Consider the following 26822-nt stretch of genomic DNA (forward strand, 5'->3'; position numbering starts at 1 on the left):
AGACCATAGCTATGTATTTTACATTCAAAATGATGTGGGACATGAGCCGGATGATCTATAAATATACCAACTGGTTTCACTATATTAAGGCAATCTTAAAATAATTTGGGAATTACAATTTTATCATGCTGCAAACAGCACGAAGATTATCAGAAGTTTGATAGTTTGAGCATTTAAGACCACAACTCTGACTGCAGTTTGAGATTTTTACTTCTTATTGCCGTAAATATGCAGAATTAACAAGGTTAGTAATAATTTCTATAAATTAAAATCAACAAGAGAAACACACTTTAGCAATAAAACCTCACGTTGGTGTAGAAGCACTTTTCATGTTTTAACAAAGCATTAAAATGTATTTTATTAAAAAACATTTTAAGAGTCCACTCAGCCGTCTATGGAAGATTGCGCATGGCTTACATCCATCTTCAGTTATGTTAAGTTATCCTCTTCTAGATCCTTTTTGTGAATTACATATAGCAGAATTTATTCTCTATTCCAATTCCCAGGTCAGCACTATTCTGCCATAAATATACAGATCTGGAGGGATTGTAAAGGGTACAGATAATTGTTTTTGACGGGATTCCCTTGTGAAAAGAAGTATTGAGATTCAGGACTGTAACCTCATGTGTAAGATTCGAAACTTTTTTATACACTTCAAATGATTGGGGCTGCCTTCAGAGACCCCATTCAGCATTGAACTACACCTTACAAGCATGGATCCACCCACAAGGATAGTGAATAAACACAGATCGTTGAGAGCAGAAACCTACCTGAGTTTCTCCAGTGACCAGTAATGGGTGGCTCCATTTTTCAGATCCTGCACTTCAACTGCAACTATAGTCCGCGGAAAAGGCAGATCCTCCGGCATCTTCTCAGCATCTGGAGGGAGTAGCTCCGGAGGTAGCGGTGAGTACAGAGTGTCGGTCAACAGCACAAACTGAAACTGCACCTGTGCAAGGACAGAAGTGTGACATGATTATGGTACCAGAAGGACACTGACACTGTGCTTCTCTGGGACCAATTTACTAAGACACCAATATCATGGATATAAATATGCATAACATTTTACATTTTTAATGGGCTTTCCAGCATGTAAGCCCCTCTCTAGGTCAGCCATTAATCACCAGTTTTAACATTATTGGCAGTAATAACACCCCTGGTTAAGTGCTAAAAGGCTGAGATAATTTACCTCCTCATGGAAGTTTACAAACTGAAGAGAGACAAATGAAACCACATTTGGGATAATATTAACCTTGCAGTGCCTTATATCTGTACACCATTACAGAAATCCATCTTTTTCATGCACAGTATCCGTCACTCACCGTGTCAGTACTTCGTTCTACACAGATACTTGTCTGTAACGGTCTGTCTGATTAACGCTTATCAAATAATAATGAAAATGGCAAAACTGACCCGGTGTTTTCAGGCTTGTAGCAATCTACACACATTTGCAGCCTCACTGACTTACAAAGAGTATAGATCAAAAGTTTAGATCTGCCCTCGCTCCTTTTACATACCTTCTTCTTGAGCTCTACGCTGATAGCATTGGCTTCCTTGAGGTACACAGCATTTCCCCACAGTAGGTCCCGTAATGAGGTGAACTGGTGATGTTTCCATTTCTTAAATGCCCACTGTGCCAATTCAAACTCATGCTGTGTCCAGGGAACTGCAAAAATAAGAGTCACCACTTAGACATGGTTAAACATGGGTACACTGGATATCAGTGGAGGGGGAGCACACTTAGTATGTGCAGTGATGGGCATGGTTACAATATCCTGTGTTAAGCACCGGACACATGATCTATGCCATTGGGCGCACATGTACAATGGATATATACTATGGTGTCCTTTAGGTATCTGTAATTCCAGTTTCTATCAGGTTGGTCCCCAACATAAGTGCAGTTATTTCGGAGATTGACTAGAGCAGTAGAAATCTCTAGAGCTGGTAATATAATAAGGCTAAGCTTCATTTCCTTTAGCTGGGAATGTTACGAAAGTTCTGTTTATCCACCAATCTCTTACCTTCTTCTTCTTCCTCTTCTTCTTCCTCAGCATTTTCTGCTGCCAGGGAACGGGTCTCCACTTGTTTTTGAAGAGCCTGAAGTTTGCTTTCGTAATCCTGAGGATGGAGAGAAATGGCGTGTAGAACACACAGAGAAGGAAGGGTTGATGGGCAGAAAGAGGTAGAGACAAAGGGGCCTATTAATCAAGTATGGGGTTTATAGGTATCTACTTCTGAATCCAACATGAATAAGAAGGGGAATTGGCTTTAAAAGAGCAACACGATGGTGAACCCAAAGGCTGGCAGAGTATGACGAGAAACGAAGCGTGCCATCGTGGGGCATCACTTCTACAGAGGCACCGGATAAAATATGGAAACAAATATTGGGGTTAATTTGACCAATCTGAATTGTGGAGCTTGAACAATGGAGCTGAACAGTTTGGGGCAAAATAACGCACAAATGAAAATTATAGAAAGGGCCTCACATTCTGAGCTATAAAGACATCTTGGTAAAGGATGAGGTAAGGAAAGCCCTTTACAGCATTGTTTAAATATAAAAGCAATGTTTAGAATAATCATTTAAGTGCTATGTCTATCATCTAATGTGAGAATCTCCCAATGATAAGCTTCGAGCAGGGTGGTGTGGGGTATACCAAATATGTTATGGTTTGAAATTCCACTTCTCTTTTGTTTATTACAAAATGCTTTAACCCCTTAAGGACACATGACATGTGTGACATGTCATGATTCCCTTTTATTCCAGAAGTTTGGTCATTAAGGGGTTAAAGTGGAGAATTGTTAATAATGCCTTGATTTTGATCTGCAATTACAAGTGATTTGCTTAATAAAACAGTAAGTAATGTGAAGTGACTGACAACCAAGGCACAAAATTTAGGCAAAACAAACAAACGATATAACTATATATACATACATACATATATATAAATAATTGGGGGGGGGGGGCAGATTAATCTGCTGATTTTTTCATTTTAGTTTATGTTACTTGAAGCTGTCAATGTACAACAAATTACTGTTTAGTTAATAACCCCCTCAATGATTAATAATGAAGACCAATAAATCAGACAAGACAATAGGCTCAGTTTCCAGAACATTTTGTCTTTATTCTGAGAGCAGCCTTTGAACAGACATGTTATATACCGGACAGTTTACACACCATGAACATGGCTTTAAACTAGGAATCAAAATATTCTCATTGCCCACCTTGTATATGTAAGAATCCTATTCTGGGGGTACACTAACCTTCCCAGTGTAAAGATCAGGTAAAAGAACCTGTAGGTAGTATCGCACCAGGGATGGCTCATTACTCTCGGATTGTGGATCACCAACCCATTTAGTGTTGGGTGTAATCAGAGTGAGACTGAAGAGCAGGCACAAGCCGGCCTTTCCTCTGCGGTTTTATTCTTACACAGTACTATAGTTCAGTAATTAGCAGGCAGCTAGCGAAGACCACAGCATGTTTAAAGCTCTAGGAGATCAAACATTCCTAGTCAGTTGTTGCTTAATAAATGGAGGGGATACAGGGCAACAATAGAACATTCATTGGGTAAATCAATCACACGTCACAGTTCCCACAATGAATTGCAGCCTAGTGCAAGAACACACAAATATTGGTATCTATAAAGATAAATCAGTATCTGTCGAGTGAAAATTCTATTGGTTTCTATGGTGACGGCTGCACTGTCCATAAAAAAAAAAAATGCTTTTTATAGAAGACACTCAGCTGCATGTATGGGTAGAATATATATAACATCCTACATCTGGAAACGATGGTCGACTTCATTAAGGAAGAAATGCCACCTTTTTGCGCAGCACCAGTACGGAAGGCGTACGGAATACATACAGGATCTCACACTTTGTTTGGGCATTTTGCATCCTGCCTAGACAGGTTTAGCCAAAGTATGAAATGAAAAAACAGAGGCTCAATGTGAATACTGTGACATAGCCCAATGAATGCACGTCCAATCACTGTCTTTTCATCAGATTCACATTCTGCTTAATTACAACTGAAATAATAAAAGCGTTATACCTTGACTGGGATTTGCAACCAAGGTAAGGCTTACTGAAGTGGATTTCATTATAATATTCAATAAAATTCAGATTCTAACATCAATAATCCCAAGCAAAGACTGCTTCAGAAGTAATTTCCTTTGTTTAAAAAAAATAAAAAGAATAAAAGGGGGAAGGCTATTTGGAAAACGTATATAGAAAAATGTACTATAGCGTAACCCCAAAAGTGGAAATGTGCTATCACCAAGAGTATACCTCACTCACTCAACATAAAATACAAGAGAAAACCAAATTAGCTGATAGCTTAAAAAAGCAACATGAGCTAAAATAGTGGGATAGCACATACAATACAATACAAATGAATAGAAAATACAACTTCACTATATATCATTTATTATCCTTTAGATTTGTTCAAGATCACGTCCTGTTATACAGGTTGTATTTTCATTCATTTGTATTGTATGTGCTATCCCACTTTTTTATCTCATGTTGCTTTTTAAAGCTATATCAGATAATTTGGTTCTCTCTTGTATTTGGAAATCTTATTCCCTACCTTTAGTATAGGACGGGATCCTGCAGCCATATACACGGACCTTGGGTCAGACAGTACGTCTCTATCGTCTTCCCTGTTTCTGTGTAAGGAGTGAAGCGGGGAAGATCATAGAGACTGTCTGATTCAAGGTGATTTTATATGGTCTAAATTGACACTAGATGCACCAGATCACCTACAGCTTAATGTAATTGTTCGGTATCTCTAACAATCCCTGCAGGCATTTTAATGTTTACTTTACAGTTAGTGTTTAAGGATCCTGTCATGTACTAACGGTAGGAAGAAGTTTCTCTCACATTTTTTTTACATATACTTCATTTAACAAACAATCTATTTCCTTCTAAAACTTGACAGGATTATTATATTAAAAAAAAATGTATTTGTGTTGACAGTTGATCTTTAAGTGCAATAAATCTTCGGTATTCTGCTTTTCGGTTCGGCAATGAGAAAACTCCAACCAGAATTAAAGAGACACATAACCTCTAGCGATTACAGTATGGGTTGGTGAATACAGTGATTATATTGCAAGGATTCCGTGAGTGCAGTTCCCAAATCGACATTAACCATTTCAGCACCACTACATTTATTCAGGCTTGTTGTCAATTTAGTTTAGCCAAAAAAAAAGTATCCCAACAATTCACCATGGCCAACTCCTGCATTTCCATACAAATATTGTGAACACATTATAATTTCCCTCAATATGTTTTTTTGTCTAACAGCTAATTGATAAAAATGAGGCGGACAATATCCATAGTGTTTTTAAACCATAACTGCTACAATAAGTAGTGGTTATGGTTTTTGGAATGTCATTTTATGAACTGTTCCAAAAAGGCTGGGGAGCAATTTTCTAACCCATATCACGCTCGACAGTTCTGTACTTCCTCGAACCTCTTGAAAAATGAACGCCTGTGTTACTCTTTTAATGACATACTATCTCCCTCTGTGCTTGACTTGCCTCAACAAATTCTAAACCCAAAAACAGAAGTTAGGTGTGTCCAATAATTTTATTAAAACAACCTTTTTAAAAGGAAGACAAAGCTGTATTCCTAACATTGTACTCCTAGCCATGGAAAAGTTAAAGAAAACCTTTAAATACTTACCTGATACCAGCAACAATGTCCCTCGGTTCTGAATAGGGCACTGCTTGCATCAACATCAGTGCAATCTGGGAAACCCCAAAGGAAAGCACTGAATCAATATCCTATGGGCCTTTTCACGCTGGGCGTCCTCATGCTAAGCGTGAGGACGTTCAGCATCGTTTACAAAGTCATACTCTGTGAAACTGCAGGTAGCGCCTCTAGTGGCTGTCTACTTTAGTAAAACATGTTTTGGAGAAACTGCAATGTTTCTAGACAGCCACTAGAGGGCACTTCCTGGTTTCTAGCTGTGTGAGGACCTCCAGCGTCGCTCACTTCCCCATAGGAAAGCAGTGAAAGCATTTTCAATGCTTTCCTATGGAGAGGTCTAATGTGCGTGCTGATGACGTCGGCGGGGTAGGAGCGTGGGCGGACCCGAAACCACTGCCGAGGGACATAGGCGGGGGTCTCAGGTAAGTCACTGAAGGGGTTTTTACCCCTTCAGCAACATGGGTGGGTGGTGGGAGGGAGAGGGTACCTGCAGTGCGAGGAAAACGCGTTGTTTTCCTGGCACTGGAGTGTCCCTTTAAACAAGGAGAAAATAATTCTACACAAAGAAGACCTATTTCACCCTGTGTAAGCCATGCTGCCTCCACATTACAGTAGACAAGGACACTGCTTATATAGTTCACAACAGGTGTTAAAAATAAACCAAGAAGCGGTGTAGTACTCAACCTGTGTCCGATGTATTATAGAACAAAGATTCCAGTCCTTATCTTCTAAACGTATTCTCACATCTCAGCAGACACCTTACATGGTCTGGTGGTGGAAGTTAGCCCTCTTATTTAAAGAAACACGCCACTGATTATTTTTACAATTTAGTAGATATACCCAAATAAAACATGCATGTACAGTTTCCTTTAGGGGTACATGAAAAAGTCATCCCCCATTCAGAATGAGTATTTCATATCGGTGTTGGAATTTCACTGAATAACATAAAACAAAGATGGGACTGTCCTTTCCATATCCCTGACAAAGCTTGAGAAACGGCACAAAGCCCTCTATGCACAATCCGCCATAGACCTCAGAAGAAGACCACCAGGAAGAAGATGACTGTGACAGCGAGGACAAGTTCAGGTAAGTATAACTAATCTTCCCCTGAACTTCTCGGCCACCTCACTACCACTGGAGCATTCACCTCTGCATGTTTTGCAAAGACCCCGGTTGGTAACAGAGCCACAAGTATGGTGGTAAGAGGGGATGTCCACTCACAAATGCAAGTTGAACAAGACCAACTTCCAAGCTCAATGAGAATATTAACTTCATCAGAAAACACCAACTAATTCGCTTTTTTTTTGCCTAATCCCCATTAGCTGGTTTCTTCCTTCCAGAATTATTCAGCTTGTGATAGCCAACAGAGTAATGCAACACAGACAGCGCTCACCTGTAAAACAGAACTGCTTTTATTTGGCCTTCGAACAATAAACGATTGCATATTGCGCAGACTCCACACAATGAATACACGACTGCTGATCCCTCCACGAAAATGAATGCAGAATCCACCAACACTTTCAACATGTGTCTTGTGCTCTGCCAGTGCATTTAATCATTTACAACCCTATTACTGTGACGGATTGTATGCACTGTTACGGCTAGGAGCTACACGAAATATCAAACATGGCCATCAGTCAATGCAACAGTACTTTCTGGGAGTAGTAAATCCGTTCTCAGCTTGCTCTTCCTGAAATCCTGAAATATGACCCTCAGAATCAGGTGCTGAGCAAACTCTGGATAATACAAGTACTTGTATAGGTAGAGGGAAGCACAGCTTCCACCAAGACAAATTTGAGTCATGGGGTGGGCTTACAGCTTCAGTGAAGTTTGCAACTTGCGGCAGTTTTAAGACAATATGTGTAGGAAGAAAGGCACTTGCTTGAATCACTTTAAGCGTTAAATAAAAAAAGATCATGTTGATTGTACTGAAATCACTTGTGCCTGAATCGCTCTCTATAAACTTGCATTTAAAAACTCTTAATTTTAATCTGACATCGCCACTCTAAACAGAACGCCTCCCTCAATACAGAAACATGCCTGGAAGCAAATGCTCAGTCAGTCACATGAAACCACTGCCCAGCACGACAATCTCTGCTCTCTCATAAAATAGGACCCAGCTGGGCGTTTTAGCAATCAAGATGCAGAGAAAGATAACAGGATTAGCTGAAAAGCAGTTAAGTAAAATAAACAAAAAGTTAGTTTATACAACATTTCCTCCTCTACCAAAAAATGAAAAAATTAACAAATAAAACGTTTATTTTTATGATGGTGTCCCTTAAAACAATAACCATCACAGGTAAGCTCCGGAGATGTTCACAAGTCATGAGACTGAATCTGCTCTATAAGTTATATAGAACCTCAGCACCCCATTTCAAGTATGGCTTGGGGATCTATTTACTAAACAGTCAAATCGGCTTTGGAACAAGTGAGTCAGAGATTTTTGCCTTACGTCTGCAAGTCATGGAGCAGCTCACTGGAATCATTGTTTAGTGACTAAAGCTTTTCTTCTAACAACTTACTTCGTACCCCTACTTTTACCCTTTGTGACACTATACCCCACTCCCTCTAGCATGTAAACTCACTGAGCAGGGCCCTCAATCCCTCTGTTACTGTGTCACTATACCCCACTCCCTCTAGCATGTAAACTCACTGAGCAGGGCCCTCAATCCCTGTGTTACTGTGTCACTCCACCCCACTCCCTCTAGCATGTAAACTCACTGAGCAGGCCCTCAATCCCTCTGTTACTGTGTCACTATACCCCACTCCCTCTAACATGTAAACTCACTGAGCAGGGCCCTCAATCCCTCTGTTACGGTGTCACTATACCCCACTCCCTCTAGCATGTAAACTCACTGAGCAGGGCCCTCAATCCCTCTGTTACTGTGTCACTATACCCCACTCCCTCTAACATGTAAACTCACTGAGCAGGGCCCTCAATCCCTCTGTTACTGTGTCACTATACCCCACTCCCTCTAGCATGTAAACTCACTGAGCAGGGCCTCAACCCCTCTGTTACTGTCACTATACCCCACTCCCTCTAGCATGTAAACTCACTGAGCAGGGCCTCAACCCCTCTGTTACTGTCACTATACCCCACTCCCTCTAGCATGTAAACTCACCGAGCAGGCCCTCAATCCCTCTGTTACTGTGTCACTATACCCCACTCCCTCTAACATGTAAGCTCATTGAGCAGGGCCCTCTACCTCTCTGCTCCTGTACGTTGAGTTGTCTGGTTACAATTAAATTTCTGTTAGTCCACCCTTTGTACAGCGCTACGGAATCTGATGGCGCTATATAAATAATAAATAAATAAAAATTATAATAATAAAGCCCAAACACTACCTGGTAACAGAGAGAAAATGTGGGGGAACAACCAGAACATGCATTCAATAGTGACAGGTAAGAAAAATTAACTGTTTCAATTCTGGCCATACTGTATTAAGCTTACCGCTCCATAAAATTACCCCCAAAATGTTGTCCTCTATCCTAATTTGAACATGTAGTTCAGGCATGCTAGCAGCATTTCTTCCAGATTAAAGGGACACTATAGTCACCTGAACAACTTTAGCTTAATGAAGCAGTTTTGGTGTATAGAACATGCCCCTGCAGCCTCACTGCTCAATCCTCTGCCATTTACGAGTTAAATCCCTTTGTTTATGAACCCTAGTCACACCTCCCTGCATGTGACTTGCACAGCCTTCCATAAACACTTCCTGTAAAGAGGGCCCTATTTAGGCTTTCTTTATTGCAAGTTCTGTTTAATTAAGATTTTCTTATCCCCTGCTATGTTAATAGCTTGCTAGACCCTGCAAGAGCCTTCTGTATGTGATTAAAGTTCAATTTAGAGATTGAGATACAATTATTTAAGGTAAATTACATCTGTTTGAAAGTGAAACCAGTTTTTTTTTTTTCATGCAGGCTCTGTCAATCATAGCCAGGGGAGGTGTGGCTAAGGCTGCATAAACAGAAACAAAGTGATTTAACTCCTAAATGACAGTGAATTGAGCAGTGAAATTGCAGGGGAACGATCTATATACTAAAACTGCTTTATTTAACTAAAGTAATTTAGGTGACTATAGTGTTCCTTTAATGCTTTGCCTATAGTAAGGCTACAGGGTAAGGTCAAGCCATCACAGATTTGTTTGGGATAACGTGATTTCATGAAGCCTTAAAACATTTGACACAGTTTAATTTTGTATGTGCGTGGTTACCATTTGGTAATAGGACACTATGGCCACGGCAACATATAGATGAATGAGTGATGGGGTCAGGATAGGGTAGTCAAAGTAGCACATTCTGGGGGAGAATCTCATAATGGTGGCCGGTTACATTGCGAGAGTTGTACATGATTCAGTAACGGAAACATTCTATTGTTATCGCTTCATCTTGGCTCAATGAATCCTCTCTAAAGACGGATTTCAGTCTCCTTTCAGTATGATTTAGTGGTTCTGATGGTTTAGAAAGGAATGGGTTATATGGAGGATTGTTAGACATGTTTTCAGTGCACATTAAAAAGAAAAAGTGGTTCACTTTGAATAAAAACATTTCACTTAAACTAAAGAGGATAATGTGTGTACTGGCATAAGGGGTACATAGGCAAGGTTAATACTGCACAGGAAGCAGGGGTGGGAGAGGTAGGTGTGCCTGTAGGACATGGATGGAGGGGTTCCCACTGCTTACTAGTTAGAGGTAGCAAAAAGCAAGGTTTGAAAGACATTTAGACCCACCATCAAATCAATACTCCCTCCCATCTACTGGGCAATGAACACTAACCAGATAAAAAAAACCAACAACCAAGAATACACCCAACACTCCTATGGCCGATCAACCAATTGTATTAAAAAAAGAAAGTATGCTTGGGTCAGAGTGGGCATGGACCTACTCTAATCGCCCACCCCACAAACCCACAATAGTGCTGATCATCTTGTGTCTTAACATTTGAGGAAACACTTGACAGAGTTCTTTCATGCATTAGGTGGTTTCAGACTGTTGTTTCACGGCCAGATTTAAGGTTGGGGGCAGAGTACTGACGTCTCATACGAGGTGGGGTGACAAACTGGTTGTAGTGGTGGGGTCGGTCAGGCTGCTTGTGATAGGAGTTGTTCAGTCCACTTTCATTGTCATAATAAGTGCTCCAGTTCTGCTGTTGTTGCTGGTAAGCTGAATGCTGCTGATAGGAGTTCTGCTGAGAGTCAGTCTGCTGTGAATCACAGGACTGTAGAGACTCAGATGAGCCTGATGCTTGACGTCGGAGTCCCTTCTGATGACCATTTAAAGAGTTGCTTCTCCAACGTGCTGGAGGGGAACTATGGTTATTGTTATAAGGCCTGTATTGTTGCTGCTGTTGTAACCATTGCTGGTTCCGAGCATGACTATAGGGGCTCCATATTTGCTTCTCTGGTTCTACCTCCTCTTGTTCTTTGATTTCTGCTTCTTTTGGGATTTTGACCTCAATTACTTTTTGGTCTGTGATAATAATGTGAGTTCCGGGACTCCAGGAACTCCTGTGGCTGGGATTGCTCTTGAAAGGGAAGCGAGGTTTGCGGTTTTCTGGTGGGATAAAACGGTGGGGGCCGTTGTTACGGCGTAGTTGCTTGGTTATTTCCTGCTGTTGGAGATTTTTAAACTTTATCTGCTCTTGTCTCATCCATTGTGAGCGTCCGCGACGGGTCAATGGATCATTTTCAACCTGGCAGTTAACATTTTCTTCTTTAACTGGCACTTCTCCATTCCCTTGAACTTTCTCACTTGCCACTATCCTCCTCTCCCCTTCAGCGCTCTGATCCCGCACTCTGCGTTCCCCTTGTGATCCCATCAGCGGGAGAACTTTCTCCATTTTCAGCATTTTGTTCCTTAGAGCTTTTATCTCCTCATCCTTCATATTATTTTGATTTTTTACTTCTTGCAATATGTCTTCCAGCTTGTCAACATGAACCTTCAGATCATCCATGTCAGTGGGCCCTTTCCCAACAGCAACAACATCCTCAATCTTCTCATCTCCTACACCCACAGTGTCCCAAACATCCCGAGCCACTGCTCGCCACGAGTCCCTCTCATTGGGGTCTTTCTTGCCATACATGGCACAGAGCTCTTTCATTTTAACAATGGCAAGTGCCTCGATCTCTTGACGACTGTGCTGAAAATCATTCAATGCCACTTCATAACATATTTCTTTTACAGCCTGTATCTTCAGGTCCGAAATGGTCACCCACTTGGAATCTTTGCTTAGTCTCCGCCGCTGTGGAATCTGGTACATTTTGTTTGGCTCACGTTTTTTGCCACTGCTGGGAAGACCGCACTTCTTAACTATGCTCTGTACTTTGCTTGGGGGCAGCTTTTCCCGGAGCGAGGTAATTAAGCGCCAGCTCTCTTCACACGAACGCTTCTCAGAGTCGTCCCCACTATCGGAGTCCGCATCCTTGGGAAAGAAACAAAATCAAAATGGCCCCAAAAGAAACAAAGAAAAAATAAAATAAAAATGGAAACACTTAAAAAAAAATAAAAATAATTATAATACAAAAAAAAAAAGCACAAAGAAAATATGTGGAAAATCAAATAAGGAAAGCAATTTAAAAGAAAAGGTGAAATTGTTTAGTCCTCACCTACAGCATGTGTAAAGTCGAAAGAAGAGAAATGCAGCCTTCATTAAGAGAGCACAGATTAAGAGGTGGAAAGAGAACATAAGCATTGCCCCCACTGCACACTTTCCAATCCTGTATCTCCGCACAGCAAAACCACCACTCCAAGATGCAAGAAGACAGAAGTAGGTGAGTAAACGCTGGTTAGTAGATGCAATTTTCAGATGCTGATGTTTCTAGTCTATTGCCAATAAGATCGGCGTTGGGTGAGTTATATAATCCAGAGACAGAACAAAGTGTTAGACAGAAATGTTACTGAAGAGGCTTATATACTAAAAGAACACTGCAAGTGATTTCGGAGGCTCTGTGTGGTCTTCGCAATAGATCCAGTTTAAAATATAAATACAGCATAAGGGGAGGAACCACATCTGGCACCAGAATGGTCAATACGAGTCATTCTCCCCGTCACAGATCTAAGGAGGTTTTTCCTGCGTTAATGTGCATCCATTTTTCTGAGGCATATTAGAATTAACTTAGGGCACAATATCCCACACATTAACTCTAAATCTGTCCATGACTCGGATGGTATGCAATGTAATCTGAAAATTGAACTCATGGTAGTTTTATTTGAGAAACATTTGGGCTAATTCAGACCCCCCCTCTCCCCCCAAATAAAATAAAATGTACAGACACATATATACACTCACAGCTAAACGAGAGGGCTGATTTTGCAGTTCAAAATCAGTGTCTTATACAGCATATAACTCTACAAAGAAACCGCAAAATGCCTAGTGATGGGTCCACGCAGACACTATAAAGGAAGTGAGAATTTTGCAATCTGGTTTTACAGGTACTTATCGTTACTGACTGGACTAGCAGAGGTAAGTACACTTACAATAACACAGACTTGTTAAAAATAAATAAATCGGTAAATCAGGAAAATCATACATGTCTCTCTCTCTTAAAAAATGCCCCACCATACTCCATGACCACGCAGAGTGTCTGGAAATGTTCTATCAGTCAATACAAGATCATAGTTACAGACAGGCCTAAACTGTTGGGTAAGTTACACCAGGGAGAAAAATGAAAGGGAAAATGGCATGCAGCGACAAGTGAGAGTGCATGCAGAGTGCGATTATAACACAGGACTCAGACACTGTGAGGCCTCCAGAAGACCAGGTTAATTTACTGTGTCCGGAGAACAAAGTGACGTATATCATATCACAGCTGGATTCCAAGAGTCAGGGCTCCTAAATTACCGTAACAGCAAGCATGGACCATTTACCCCATCAAGTCAGGTACTGGTAAACCCATAGGAACTGAAACTCAAGCATCCTTTCAGTTTGGTTGAGGATGATAGGAGTTGCAGTTCACCAATCGCTGGAGAGCAGCTTTAGGAAACACAAACCCCCCCCCCCCCCCCCCAAAAAAAAAAACAGGATGTTCACAGGGAATATAACCCAGGTATGACATGGAATTGCTTCACACATTGTGTTCCCTCTAAGATTTAGCCATCCAGCACACAAAAGCATTCGTCCTTATCTTTCTGTGTCACAAAGGGCCGCGTTCTCTACCTATTCCGTGCAATATGCAGAGCCGCGTTCTCTACCTATTCCGTGCAATATACAGAGCCGCGTTCTCTACCTATTCCGTGCAATATACAGAGCCGTGTTCTCTACCTATTCCGTGCAATATACAGAGCCGCGTTTTCTACCTATTCCGTGCAATATACAGAGCCGCGTTCTCTACCTATTCCGTGCAATATACAGAGCCGCGTTCTCTACCTATTCCGTGCAATATACAGAGCCGCGTTCTCTACCTATTCCGTGCAATATACAGAGCCGCGTTCACTACCTATTCCGTGCAATATACAGAGCCGCGTTCACTACCTATTCCGTGCAATATACAGAGCCGCGTTCACTACCTATTCCGTGCAATATACAGAGCCGCGTTCTCTACCTATTCCGTGCAATATACAGAGCCGCGTTCTCTACCTATTCCGTGCAATATACAGAGCCGCGTTCTCTACCTATTCCGTGCAATATACAGAGCCGCGTTCTCTACCTATTCCGTGCAATATACAGATCCGCGTTCACTACTTATTCCGTGCAATATACAGAGCTGCGCTCTCTACCTATTCCGTGCAATATACAGAGCCGCGTTCTCTACCTATTCCATACAGTATACAGGGCTGTATTCACTACCTGTTCCATACAGTATACAGGGCTGTATTCACTACCTGTTCCATACAGTATACAGGGCTGTATTCACTACCTATTCCATACAGTATACAGGGCTGTATTCACTACCTACTAATTATAGCTATGCAGGGCTGATCTCGATTGATATTTGATATTATTTGTATGTATCCTGAAAGGTGTGTTTATAAAAATATCCTCTTTAAATGTTTCAGTGCCAAATTAAACTTTCCTTCTAATGGTAATTGTCTTTACCCCCTGAGCACTGAAATGGTAACTGGATAGCTGGCCTCCGGAAAGCCAGTCTGAGAGTTAAAGTTCATGCATTTTGGGGGTTTGGCTATTTTGCAGACTGTAGGCAGAGAGCACTGTGCAATCAGTGTAAGGCTTGTGCATAGCAGATGTGCAACGTGCAAGGTCAGAAAGGTGTACAATGATCTGCAAGTGCCTTGACAGTAAGCAAGACGTGGTTAACAGTGAACGTGGCATCTGAGGCACTTACCAGTCTCTGCTGCTCCAACAGGAGATCTGCCTCCTCCTTCTCCTTCTTATATAATATCTCCATCTCTTGTAGCCTAGCGGAAAGAAAGGAGGAATTAGTAACAGGCGCTGATTTATTACACAGACCGACATGGACTGAGCAATGAAGCCTATGATTGACGATGAAATTTTGTTTACATTTGCAGCAAAAATAAGTTTAAAAACAATCACTCCATGTAATCCCTGGTATTAATATTCAGTAAGGTGAACCCACTCAAACGTGCCCTAACCCAGCTAGTGTATTGGCTATTGAGGATTAAATTGGCTGATCTCCGGCAAGTTTCACTGTCCAATAGCCACTGGCAAACAGAATATCACCCCTGGTGAGCGTGCCCTGGATCCCCTGGACTTGCAGAGGTGAGTAACGTTTAGGCCTGGTTACTAGAGCAGGACTCGACATTTTGCACCCAAATCAAAGGTTTTGAAGAAACCGGTTTGTAGTATATAAATGGTGAATTAAAAAGACTTGCAGCGGGGCAATGCCTATAAAAAAATGACCATTTTAATGATCTTAATCACTATTTTAGTACGCCTTTGGAAATTACCGGTAACTATTTTTTGTATCCGGTTGTGTTTTGTTTTTTTATCTGCCAGAGACCAGACAGAGTAAAATCTTGATTTGTATTTATTTTGGCAGAGGACCATCATTATGAGCGGACAATCGCCTGGTCCACAACTCTGCAGCAAAAGTAATCATTCTAAAATTTAGATCTCAGATTCATAATCAATAATTCACTACTACCTGTTATTTCGGTCACCCACTATCTGGTATTTATTTGTAAAAAAACGTTTTATTGAAACTTTTCAACAGAACACAAACTCACAATAGCACCAAAATAGGCCTTAGATCACAAATGTCACGGAAATCGACAGAAAACACAAAATAGATCAACTGGTAGATGAGAGCTCAGTAAAAAATAAATCTGAAAGCCGCAGCCAAGGTAAAAAAAAAAAAAAAAAAAAAGGCTGATACTTGAAACAAAAGAAAGCACAGATGAGATGAGAGAGAGAAGTCGAGGAATTGGTGACAGTTTTTAAATTGAAATGATGGATAATATGGTTGCTGGTGAAATTATGACCTGTTTTGTGATGAAACTCATTCATAGGGGCGCCGAAAGAGAATGGCCGCCTAATCTCCCCGCTCCAGACTGCCCCAAAGCACACCTAAACAGCGCGACATGGCACCCATGGGACGCACCAAGCGAGTCCAAATTACCCCCTCCACACTGAGAACACAGGGAAACAACCCGCACCCCTCAATCATAAGCTACCTGAACACCCCGGGCGACTTTCTCACGCAGGAGGAGACATCCAACATGGCGCCCTCCTCACCAAGCTCCACGCTATCGGAAGAAGGCCCCAGTACAGGAATCAGTAAGGCTGCCCCACCAACGCCAGACTGGTATGCCCTGTATGCATCCTTGCCCAAGAAGGATGATTTCCACTCCCTCCTAGAAGAGGTTAAAACCACGCTGCACACGGAGATCTCTGAACTAGGCACCTCCATCACAGCGCTGGAAACCAGAGTGAAGGCCCTAGAATCCCGGAGCCCCGACCTGCACTGCCCTGCGGTCGCAGCCACGAATGAACAAGCTAAACAGATACAGGATCTACGCCTACATGTTGAAGACCTGGACAATCGCAGCCGCAGGCACAATATACGGGTAATAGGCTGCAGGGAAACAGACACCCCAGAAGACGCTAGGGCCATCCTGTTACCACTTTTTAACCGGATTCTTAACAGGCCCAGGGACGCTCGCATTCCCATAGACAGAGCTCACAGGGCCCTGAGGCACAAACCTCCACCGGGCGCCCCGCCCAGGGATATAATTTGCCACATACCAGACTTCCAACTTAAGGAAGAAATAATGAGGAAAGCCCGAGCGGAGAGATCCTGGAGGCATGAAGGGCAGACGGTCGAACTATACAATGACCTCTCCCACCTCACCCCGCCATGCAGGAGACTCAAATACGCTACCGCTGGCAATTCCCATTCGCTCTTACTGCCAGACGAGGTGACACTGAAGCCACAATAAGAATGCCACAGGACATACAGGCCTTCCAAGAGGCCTTAGGCCTCCCACAAGACCCCATCATAGACTGGACCAACTACCCGGTAAACGAACGCTTCACAGGAAGGCCAACCTGCCGCAACGTCCACCAAGGTCCAAACGCCGAACTTTCAACTCTACAGCAAACGGAACCCGAAGAATAATACCACCCATTTCGCCTGAGACATAAACGAGGACTTCACGCAGACATTTTCAACGGAAACACGAGGTCCCCCCTCTTCTTAAAAACTCTTTTAAAAAAAATAAAAAAAATTCTCTCTCTCTCCTCATGCCGACCCACCGGGCACCACTCACCCACCGGAGTACGACCAAGCACGACTAGAAGAAGCACAGCCCTAGACAACCACACAATCCGCCCAGCAGGCCCAGGACGCACGTACAACACCGCCAGGACCACCAGCAACACCTACAGTGCACTCACCGGCCCTCACACAAGCCGTCCGACAAGAGACTGAGTTCGTCCCCCCATACCCGGTGGCAACATGAACGCTCACCAAGCAAACCCCAACACGCCAGAGAAACTATCGGCAATGATGACCACCTGCGACCCAGAATGTTGGAGATGCAGGAAAGACCTGGGAACCCTCTTCCATTTTTGGTGGACCTGCCCACTAAACAAACCCTACTGGGAGGAAATCCACAAAGCCCTAGAGACCGTAACGGACGCGAACCTACCACTCACGCCTGAAACTTACCTGCTCCAGCTGACCCCGCTCCCCATAAACAAATACAAAAAGTCAGTGATCCCGCACCTCCTGAACGCGGCCCGCAGCCTCATCCCGGGACACTGAAAAAACCCACGGCCCCGACGCTAATTGAGTTGATGTCCAGAGTGGAAGACGTCAGAAGAATAGAGGAGCTCATCCTCTCGGCGGCGGGACGCATACAACGCTACCACTACACCTGGTACCACTGGCTACGATGGTTCGCCTCTACCACAGCACCGGGAGGAGACCAACAACCCTCAGGAGTTGAGGGGGGGCTCTCCGTCCGGGTCAGAGCTGGACCGGGACCTGAGCTGAACCCTACCTAACCCACCCCTACCTCCCTCTACACCACCCCGTTTACCCTGGAACCATCCACATCTTCTGGCCCCTATTCTTCGTTCCTCCCCCCTCCCCTCCACCCAGGCGACCCTGCCCTCTCACAACCCAGCAGAAATGTACAAACAACACACCTCCCCCAGACACAGAACGAACGACGCACACCACAACCCCAGGCATCCGAATGGGACGTGGCCACGACACACGACAAAGACACACGCGAGACCGCGTACCAGAGGCATCCCCCCCACTACTCACAACACAATGACCAATAAACCAGCAACCCCAACTCCCCTCCCCACTTACCAGACAGCTCCAATTGCAGATACACCCCGACGCATGACCTCTGCTGCCCACTAATCTCACTCTCCCCTGTTAGCATCATTAACAGCTAGGCTTCGAACCTCATGCCCGAAGCCCCAGACCCTCCCTACTAGACCTACACGCCGTGATCTAATGCGGGTCACTACCAAGTAAGATACACAACTGAACACCCGTTCAACTGAGGAAACCCCTTTCGACAAGTAATGTGACACGAGAAACCTACCAGGTATACTTAACCCACCCCCAAAATAACACCCAAATCATACACCCCAATGGAACGCCAAAACTATCCACCACCGTGAAAATGCCCACACCCTACTACAAAAACAGACTGATCTGAATCACGCAACAATTATTGCAACACTGTTCATGGTATACATATGGTGCAACCATCACATGCCGTAACGCGGTGATCAACTTGTTGAGTAGCCAAACTCCATAACAATGGCAAACCTATACACATGCTCCTTCAGCCCAAACCATCACATGCTCTGTAAACTAACTGATACCATGTTATAATATGTTACTCATGCACTCTGTATTTCCTGTAACCCTTCTCAAACTGCTTTGTAATACGAATTTATAACAAAATAAAAAACATTTGAAAAAAAAAAAAAAAAGAAACTCATTCATAGTCTCCTAGAAACCATTACCTTTTCTCCATCTCTTGTTTCATGTCGATGCCTTGTTTCTCCAGGAGCTCACGCTGAGCAAATGTCCAGTCTACTGGCTCGGATGGCGTTTCAGCGGAGGGCGTTTTCTCCCGTTCTGCTCGGGCCTGCTCAGGGTGGTTAAAGCGGAATACGTGGTTTTTGCCCATAATTATACGATTCCCTGTGGAAAAGAGTTTAAGGTATTGGCCTTAAGATTTTGTCATTAGAAACAAACTTTTGTGATAGATGTGAAAATGTTACATTCTCATAAGCAATGAAAATTAAACTCATAAAAGATATAACAATGATTTAAAGGTGCAACAGTCAATAAGAACATTTCATTAATTTCCACGGTGACGGCTCCACTTTCAGAACTCTCTCCCCCATTTTTTTGTAATGACACTTAAAATGTATAAAATTATCTGCAAGCAAATACAAATGACATGATTTGGTATCTTCACAACATAAGCAGCATGTCCACTATTAACCACTTAAGGACTGAGCCAAATGTACACTTTGTGATCAAAACAAAACGTAAACAAAAACTTGAATTTGCGCTATATGTGCACCCACACTTATTATACATCATTTTATTCAGGGGGAACAGGGCTTTCATTTAACATCAAATATTTAGGTATGAAAAATAATTTAATATGAATAAAATATAAAAAAAAAAAAACTGGGAAAAAAATAAGAATTCAATTTTGTTTTTAGTTCTACGTGACATCTAACTGTGAATGTCATAATACTGTTTGCTTTTACTGCAATAAAATACACATTTGTATTCAGAAACGTCTCACGTGTAAAAAAACGGTACCCCCTATGTACAGGTTTTATGGAGTTTTGGGAAGTTACAGGGTCTAATATAGCATGTTACATTTCAGTTTTTTTAACATTGAAATTCGCCAATTGGTTACGTTGCCTTTGAGACCATATGGTAGCCCAGGAATGAGAATTACACCAATGATGGCATACCATTTACAATAGCAGACAACCCAAGGTATTGCAAATAGGGTATGTCCATCCTTTTTTTTAAAAGCCACTTGGTCACAAACACTGGCCAAAGTTAGTGTTAATATTTGTTTGTGTGTGAAAAATGCAAAAAACAAATTTAAACGCCAATTCTGGCCAGTGTTTGTGACAAAGTGACTAAAACCTGTACATGAGGGGTACTGTTATACTCGGGAGACTTCGCTGAACACAAATATTAGTGTTTCAAAACAGTAAAACGTATCACAAGAATTATTATATATATATATATATATATATACACACACACGTATATACTTATGTATATAGATATATATATTTCGTTCTACATGTATTTTGATATCAATACATATTACTTTTAAAATACAGTTTGAACAAATTTACACATTTTTAATTTATTTTTTTAATTGTATTTTTTAACGTATTTACTTTTTTTATATTATATATAATGAAAATTGTATATATATTTAATCAATATCACTGTACATGTATTTTGCTATTAATTATATATATATATATATATATATATATATATATATAGAGAATAATGATTCAGAGCACTCCAAAGGGCTTGATGAAAAAATACTTTATCTGTGTGGAAAAATCGACGTTTCGACCCGCAGGTCTTTATCAAGATAACATCACATACAAACTAGTGTTCTTATATAACCATGGTAATTAACAGGAAATTACTTACCCCAATGTGACCGTGATGCCCCATCACCATGTGTAGCCATTGTGTAGTGATTAAGATGTGACGTGTAGCGTGCGTAGCCCAGTGATGACGTAAGCCGTGTGTGTCCAATGAAAATTGTGAACCAGTGTCATGTGTCTATGGCAACAGCCGTTGCGGGCGCATGCGTAAAGATGTGGAACACGGAGAATCGCACAGTGATGACGTAGACTGTGTGTGTCCAATAGAGGGTGTGAAAGAGCGTTATGTATCTATGACAACAGCCTTTGCGTGCGCATGCGTAAAACAGTGAAACACGAAACATTTAAAATCAAGGAAGACAATCTAGCAACTATTAATAAATGAAAGCGTAGATACAGAAGTTATGGATTAGTCTAAATTTAGACCACAGATGCATGTCTAGTGTGTTAACGTGGCATATATGCCACTTCTAAAAATTATGGAATAGCGTCCTGTAGCCATGGGAACCAGTTTGGCGTGCGCCTGCGTAAAGAGATGTGTGGATCTCAAAGGAACCTAGAGAAATATGATGTATATGTACAAAGAATGTGCTAGAAATGTATAATCCTGTGTGGATCATTGATATGTGTAAAGATAGTAATAAATCTGGTGAATGTGACCATTGTGAAAGTGGTGAGAATCACAAAAGTACGGAAAGGGGAAAAAGGAGGTGGGTGGAGTACAAACGTATATAGGGACCTAAAGAGTGCAAAGCATAAAAAATAAATTGAGATATAAGTGAAAGAGGAGTACCATTAAGTGACCCCAGAGAAGGTAAAAGAAAAAATATAACCCGTGGTGGTAGGTGTATATACATATGTACAGGGTGTAGAGGTCTAGAGACACTGGGTGTAAGCCATCTATAACAATGCGCTGTATAGCATGCAGGTATAGGATAAAGCAATGTGTTGCTCTATATATATCATAAGGATGAGCATGAGAATAAAAAAAATAATACAAAAAAATAAAAAAATAATAAAGAAAAAATAATGAAAAATAGAGATTATTCTTTCTTATTTTTTCTATGGCTAGACAGGAGAGACAACATTTAGCGATTGTCCAGAAAAGAGTGCGCTCAAGAATGAATATGTCACAAAATAACTATTGTATAAACTGTGACTTAACACTTATACAAAAAATAGATATATTTATTTAAAAAATCAAGCAAAACATTGAATAGATAAAAAATCACAATGTGTGCACGGCTCCACTTTAGTGAACAATGTATCAATCAACTCTCTTTGTAAAATATGTAACACCATACAAAGTATAATCTAGATATTAATCTGTCACCCCCCCTCCCCCCTTACCAAGATGAGGCAAGGAGAAGAAGAGAACTGATTAAGTCGGAGTCAGTCTGGATCTTTAAGCTTAATACCATGACACCTAATGGTCTAAATGAAGAGCTGGAACTCTTCTGATTTATTCAGTTTTTCATACTTCTCTTTTGCCTTAAGAGGTATCTGTAGCGAGATCTGGTTGAGGGTGGTTTGGTATGTTGAGTTCTGCTCGGGGCCTGCCATATCCTCATCCATCGTTTCACTATATAGATAGGTGTGCCACTGACAGTGTCTGTTGGATATTATTTAACCCATTATTGATTTTATTTTATTTCGTGGTAATTTGAAGTTTCGTTGTAATTTGAAGATTAGGCATACTATTCTGCTTGATCTACACCTTTATTGAGGTCTAGAATATTCAATCATTTGCCTATCTATAAAGCCCAAATGTATCAACCTTATATTATACATATACCTTTTTAGTAATATTGGCCTTAGTTTGAGTTTATTATCCACTGATACTATGTCTGTCCCTTTAAATAGACGGTGTCGGTTGTTGATTACTAAGTTTCTCTCATGTTTCTAAGGGGGATCTATATTGGTATCGGGAGAGGCTGGTGTGTTCTATGGAGTTCTGTTTGGGGCCTTTCTTAGTTCCATTATGTTTTTGGTTACTGATTGTTACATTTTTAAAATTATTTGGTTCATTATTTATTTTATTTTTTGTGTATTATGAAGATTATGCATATCACTTTGCCTGATCTACATTTATATCCATATCTAGAAGAGCTAGTTAGTTAATTATTCCCCCTCTATTATACTTAAGTGTACTGCTCTCAGACTACACTTACATTCTAAACAAAATGGTCTCCGTTTGAAATTACAACTTGTGAAATTATATCTGCCCCTTTAAATAGGGATGGATCTGATTATTTGTGCTATAGGTATATACACATATATATCGTGTAGGGTTTTGTTCATTATTTTGTAGATTCATTTCTTACTCTATATATATAGAGTTTCTAGTCTAACTGTTATTTATTAATTTAAGTTTGAGCAATGTTTATGTTCATTTCTCATTCATAATTATTATTAGTATTTTGTGTTATCAATTTTAACTGATTTAGAATTAATTGTCTGAGTGTTAGGGGTGGGTGTCTCCCTCCCTCAACTGTTCAATTACTCCAGCATTTTGGAGGTATTTAAATCCAATTATCCTGCAGCTATTCAGTCTTGAGAAAGTCCCGTGGGCGGGACGAAACGCGTAGACGTGACTGCATGTGTGGCTGGTTCCACCGGATCCTTTTCGGCTGCCTGTATTTGTTTTGTTTTATTTATTATTCATTATTTAGAATTTATCATCATTTTTTATTTTTCTAGGGTTTCAGATTTTTTATTTTTTGTTTTGTTTTATTTATTTGTCCTCTGTTTTTTCGTTTTTTCACTTGCCACCTACCATCATGGTTAAGTGAAGTGAGGGTTACTATACCTCCGGATATAGTGAAGCCGAGGACTGACGACTACTCATTCAAGGCGGCTTCATTTCAACTACACCGCGGTCTTTTGAGAAGATACCGACCGCGGCATCTATATATATTGTGAGTGACTCACCAGGTGCCTGTGTGAGTAGTCTGCTACATCGTTCACCGCGGTTTTTTTCGAAGATCCCGACCGCGGTGCATATCACCGTTCCTCGACGGACCCCCTTTGAAGTGGGTCGGATACCGGCGGCACAGAACCCTCTTCTACACCCTTTTCCTTTTTTGGGGGTTGTCCTCCTCTATTACCTCGGTGGGGGGCCCACACCGAGGCAGGTACTTTTTATGCATTATAATTTTTATTTTTTATATATAGGTTTTTATTTTTTTGGCAGCTGCTTCTGATACCGTATGTGATACTTTGTACTCTTTATACAGAGTTAGGTGACAGATTAATATCTAGATTATACTTTGTATGGTGTTACATATTTTACAAAGAGAGTTGATTGATACATTGTTCACTAAAGTGGAGCCGTGCACACATTGTGATTTTTTATCTATTCAATGTTTTGCTTGATTTTTTAAATAAATATATCTATTTTTTGTATAAGTGTTAAGTCACAGTTTATACAATAGTTATTTTGTGACATATTCATTCTTGAGCGCACATACTTCTGTATACTTTTTTGAGCTACCACTCAATTTTAGACGCTTGTGTATGTATGTAGCCGCCAGTCCTAATATTTTTTATTCAATACACCTGATATCTATCTTTTCCAGAAAAGAGTGGAAAGAAATATATTCGTTGAGACCTCTGGGGTGAACTGTATCCAGCGTCTTTATCCAGTACGTTTCACGTTGGAGCAGACTTTTGGAGCGATCGCCACCTCTGGACAGTGGGGGGATATGGTCGATGGCAATGAATTTCAACGTCGGGAGTCGATGGTTAGCTTCTAGAAAGTGTTTGGCCACCGGTTTCTCCGTTTTGCCGTCTCTAAATGCGGTCATGATGCCTGAGCGGTGTCCCCTCATTCTGACTCGTAGTGTAAGGTCCGTCTTCCCCTCCATGCTTGTGAGATTGGGCGAGGTAGGTCTGGGCTCCAAAAAGATGTGGTGTATGTCATTTCTGACCAGATTGGAAAACGCTTTAATAGAAGGGTGTAAGGTCTTGGGTTCCCATATACTTTTAAGTCGAAAGTGGTGTTTAAATGGGGAATGATTGTCATATTTGAATGTTTGTAGGTTAAGAGTTCGTTCCATCTTATATAGGTCGACGTCCGTTTTGAATATGTCAACCTTAGGAGTGGGGACAAAGGTGAGCCCTTTTGAGAGTACCTTGATGTGATCCGAGTTCAGCGTTTTGGACGAGAGATTGAAGATGGGGGTCAAATCTTTCTGTTGGATCGAGTGCCTGTATATCTTGCCCCTCTGTCCTCGTCTCGTATTTTTGGGTCTCTTGATTCTTTTCTCCTTCTTGTATTGAATCCAGGTGGATCGTTGGTATGTCGATCCTGGGGAAAAAAAGGTGGACGAGTAGATTGTCTAGGCTGTGTTCCATATACCATTTTTATACCATACAGCCAGCGATCGGATCGCGAAGGTGATTCGAAACAGATGGGACCTATTGGCCGCAGACCCTACACTACACCCTACATTTTCTCACCCTCCCCGGATTGCTTTCAGACGCAACCGCAATTTGAGGGACATTTTGGTAAAAAGTGATTATACCAACCAATACGAGACCAAAAAAGGACACACGAAGATGGGTTGCTTTAAATGCACCAACTGTGTCACATGTGGACACATGCTTGCAGGACCATCATTCGTCCACCCTCATTCAGGTAAACGATACCTCATTAGACATCACATCACCTGCCTTACGGATCACGTGGTTTATTTAATCTCATGCCCCTGCGGTCTCTACTATGTGGGGAAGACGGACCTTACACTACGAGACAGAATGAGGGGACACCGCTCAGGCATCATGACCGCATTTAGAGACGGCAAAACGGAGAAACCGGTGGCCAAACACTTTCTAGAAGCTAACCATCGACTCCCGACGTTGAAATTCATTGCCATCGACCATATCCCCCCACTGTCCAGAGGTGGCGATCGCTCCAAAAGTCTGCTCCAACGTGAAACGTACTGGATAAAGACGCTGGATACAGTTCACCCCAGAGGTCTCAACGAATATATTTCTTTCCACTCTTTTCTGGACAATCGCTAAATGTTGTCTCTCCTGTCTAGCCATAGAAAAAATAAGAAAGAATAATCTCTATTTTTCATTATTTTTTCTTTATTATTTTTTTATTTTTTTGTATTATTTTTTTTATTCTCATGCTCATCCTTATGATATATATAGAGCAACACATTGCTTTATCCTATACCTGCATGCTATACAGCGCATTGTTATAGATGGCTTACACCCAGTGTCTCTAGACCTCTACACCCTGTACATATGTATATACACCTACCACCACGGGTTATATTTTTTCTTTTACCTTCTCTGGGGTCACTTAATGGTACTCCTCTTTCACTTATATCTCAATTTATTTTTTATGCTTTGCACTCTTTAGGTCCCTATATACGTTTGTACTCCACCCACCTCCTTTTTCCCCTTTCCGTACTTTTGTGATTCTCACCACTTTCACAATGGTCACATTCACCAGATTTATTACTATCTTTACACATATCAATGATCCACACAGGATTATACATTTCTAGCACATTCTTTGTACATATACATCATATTTCTCTAGGTTCCTTTGAGATCCACACATCTCTTTACGCAGGCGCACGCCAAACTGGTTCCCATGGCTACAGGACGCTATTCCATAATTTTTAGAAGTGGCATATATGCCACGTTAACACACTAGACATGCATCTGTGGTCTAAATTTAGACTAATCCATAACTTCTGTATCTACGCTTTCATTTATTAATAGTTGCTAGATTGTCTTCCTTGATTTTAAATGTTTCGTGTTTCACTGTTTTACGCATGCGCACGCAAAGGCTGTTGTCATAGATACATAACGCTCTTTCACACCCTCTATTGGACACACACAGTCTACGTCATCACTGTGCGATTCTCCGTGTTCCACATCTTTACGCATGCGCCCGCAACGGCTGTTGCCATAGACACATGACACTGGTTCACAATTTTCATTGGACACACACGGCTTACGTCATCACTGGGCTACGCACGCTACACGTCACATCTTAATCACTACACAATGGCTACACATGGTGATGGGGCATCACGGT

At 41.4% G+C, this 26822-nt stretch overlaps 1 protein-coding gene across 16 annotated transcripts in view; it reads right to left on the minus strand.

Moving 5' to 3' along the window:
* The window catches only part of KIF1B (kinesin family member 1B), a 144197-nt gene that overhangs the window by 35676 nt on the left and 81699 nt on the right, over nucleotides 1-26822 (minus strand). For 15 of the 16 annotated variants that reach the window (XM_063436177.1, XM_063436176.1, XM_063436175.1 and 12 more), the window contains 5 exons: nucleotides 19118-19298; nucleotides 14988-15060; nucleotides 2022-2118; nucleotides 1518-1666; nucleotides 771-949 (listed from right to left, as the gene is read on the minus strand). In XM_063436177.1, coding sequence (XP_063292247.1) covers nucleotides 771-949; nucleotides 1518-1666; nucleotides 2022-2118; nucleotides 14988-15060; nucleotides 19118-19298 — 679 coding nt within the window. Of the gene's footprint in view, nucleotides 1-770; nucleotides 950-1517; nucleotides 1667-2021; nucleotides 2119-10622; nucleotides 12128-14987; nucleotides 15061-19117; nucleotides 19299-26822 lie in introns of those variants that run through there. The other variant, XM_063436184.1, reaches the window with a different exon arrangement.

The sequence above is a fragment of the Pelobates fuscus genome, chromosome 11 (assembly GCF_036172605.1).
Source record: "Pelobates fuscus isolate aPelFus1 chromosome 11, aPelFus1.pri, whole genome shotgun sequence".
NCBI lineage: Eukaryota > Metazoa > Chordata > Amphibia > Anura > Pelobatidae > Pelobates > Pelobates fuscus.